General features: G+C 50.9%; 1 protein-coding gene across 1 annotated transcript in view; it reads left to right on the top strand.

Annotated features, from left to right (window-relative positions):
* LOC103622311 (H(+)/Cl(-) exchange transporter 5) overlaps positions 1-2,337 on the top strand; it is a 24,189-nt gene that overhangs the window by 15,093 nt on the left and 6,759 nt on the right. Inside the window, exons 5-7 of the mRNA XM_017741065.1 lie at positions 785-969; positions 1,437-1,559; positions 1,997-2,203. Of these exons, the coding sequence (XP_017596554.1) occupies positions 785-969; positions 1,437-1,559; positions 1,997-2,203 (515 nt within the window). The remainder of the gene's footprint in view (positions 1-784; positions 970-1,436; positions 1,560-1,996; positions 2,204-2,337) is intronic.

The following is a 2,337-nucleotide window of genomic DNA, read 5'->3' on the forward strand; positions in this document are numbered from 1 at the left end:
AGGAATAAATCACTTGGATACAAATCTTCCCGATAGGAAGCAGCAAGCATCTGTCATGAGGGATGGAGTGAAATCCTCTGTTAATGTTTACCCAGGAAGGCCAGTTGGACATTAACTGGGGGATTTGCTGAATGTTTATTGCAGCCTCTGGAGCTTGTACTGCCACTTGCTCCTGTGGATCAGAGGTCCCTGGCCTCTGCCTCCTTGTTGTGGGGGTTTTGGTCACAAAAGTGACTTGAAGATTCCTCCTAAAACCTGCCTTCCCTTCTGTGCTGGCTCTGCTTGCCTTGTTTTGTTTGGCACAGTTGTAACTTTCCCCTCCTTTATTTTTCTTTTTTTAAATTAGGGTTGGAAATGTTTTCTCCAAATTCAGAGTTATTCCTGTCACAGTGTCGGTGGTGTTGGTGCAGCTCCTGCATCCTGGTGACACACTTTGTCTGAGTCCCCCAGGAATGTGGGACATCCCTCTCTTCCCTCACTGCTGCTGTGCTGTATTTAACAAACAGTTATTGAGAAGAATTAATTGCTGGTGATGCGGGGGGGGTTGAACACAGCCTCTGAATATCATCAGCCACGCTCTGTTTCCTGACCTGCTCTTTTCAATATATTGAAATTATTCCAAAATTAGGCAAATCCTCTGGTTTAGCTCTCCATAGTTGTAGACAGAGCACCACACTGCTCTGTGTGTTGGGAGGTGAGTCAGAAATTGGTGGGGCAGACTGTGACCGTCAGGTGTTTGAGTCTGTTCATTAAATTATTTGGGGTTTTTTCCCTTTACAACTAGGTTCCTTGGCGGGTCTGATCGACATCTCTGCCCACTGGATGACGGATCTGAAGGAAGGAGTTTGTTTGGCAGGGTTCTGGTTCAACCATGAGCACTGCTGCTGGAAGTCCAACACCACTTTCACCGACAGGGACAAGTGTCCCGAGTGGAAGAGCTGGTCCCAGCTCATCCTTGGTCATGGAGAGGTGATGTGTGCCCAGAACTGGTTTTGCTGCTGAATTCCCTGTTTGCCCAGCCTGTATCATCCCTGGGGTGATGGGATGTAGATGCCAGGAGTCCAAGCTCTGGGTGGTTCAGTGGTTCATCGCTGGGGTCCTCAAGGGGTGTCAATAAACAAATGTTTTGGGTGTTGTCCTTGGGGGGGATGGGGTGAGGCAAAACACTGCTCCCCTTAGAGGTGCAGCGTGTCCCTGCTGTGTCCAGGGTGTGCTGTTGGAGGGTGTTTTGCCCATGAGCGTTTTGGGGGAATGCCATGATTGGTAACCCAGCGAATGGAGCCTGTCCTTGAAACCTCAGACTTAGGGCAGGTCTCTCCATTTCTAGCTGATGACTCTGGGATGACCTGCTCATTCCTGGTGCTCACTTCAGTGCCCAGGTTTGCTGTGGTTTCAGTTGAAACCATCTGATTTGGGCAATTTTCTCTGCGTTTCAGGGGGCCTTTGCGTATATCCTCAACTATTTCATGTACGTTATCTGGGCCTTGATGTTCTCCCTCCTTGCTGTGCTCCTTGTGAAGGGCTTTGCTCCCTATGCCTGTGGCTCAGGGATCCCAGAGGTGAGTGAGAACGAGAGGGGGTTGTTTTTCACGTGGGGTAGGGATCCACCATCCAAAATTTCCATGTACATGCTATGGAATAATTTCTCCCACTTTAGATGATGGCTTAATACGTCGGTGTTCTTCCAGGCTGTTGCTGAAACACGTCTAGTACTAAAGTCTCCATGCAGTCCCTTGAAAAAATCAGATGTTTTGGCGTTGCTGCAGGAGGCACTGCTTAGGTGTTCCTCCAGCAGGGGTAGTGGCCTGAGGGAAGGACTCGATGGCTGCTTCTGCCTTTGCATGGAGAGAGATCTTTATGGACTCTCTCACTTTTGATAGCTCAGGGGGACTCTGAAAGCTCTAGGGAAGGGCAGGATTGGGAACGCCCAGTAAACCAGGAGCTCTGACCAGGGCTTGAATGAAAGCCTGTAGAGCTTTGTGTGCTTGACTTCCAGATCAAAACTATCTTAAGTGGTTTCATCATTAGAGGCTACCTGGGCAAGTGGACGCTGGTCATCAAAACCATCACCCTCGTGCTGGCCGTGTCCTCGGGGCTGAGCTTGGGCAAGGAGGGGCCCCTGGTCCACGTCGCCTGCTGCTGTGGGAACATCCTGTGCCACCTCTTCACCAAGTACCGCAAGAACGAGGCCAAGCGCAGGGAGGTGCGTGGGGACACCGGCCTGGGGAGGGCGAGCGGGGCTGGGGCTCTGGGGCTGAGGCTGCAGGGTTCTGTTCTGGGGTAAATGGTTCTGTTTTGGCGTGTTCTGGTGTGCCAGTGTTGGCCAGTTTACCTTCT

This window comes from Corvus brachyrhynchos, unplaced genomic scaffold (genome assembly GCF_000691975.1).
Source record: "Corvus brachyrhynchos isolate BGI_N302 unplaced genomic scaffold, ASM69197v1 scaffold351, whole genome shotgun sequence".
Lineage (NCBI taxonomy): Eukaryota > Metazoa > Chordata > Aves > Passeriformes > Corvidae > Corvus > Corvus brachyrhynchos.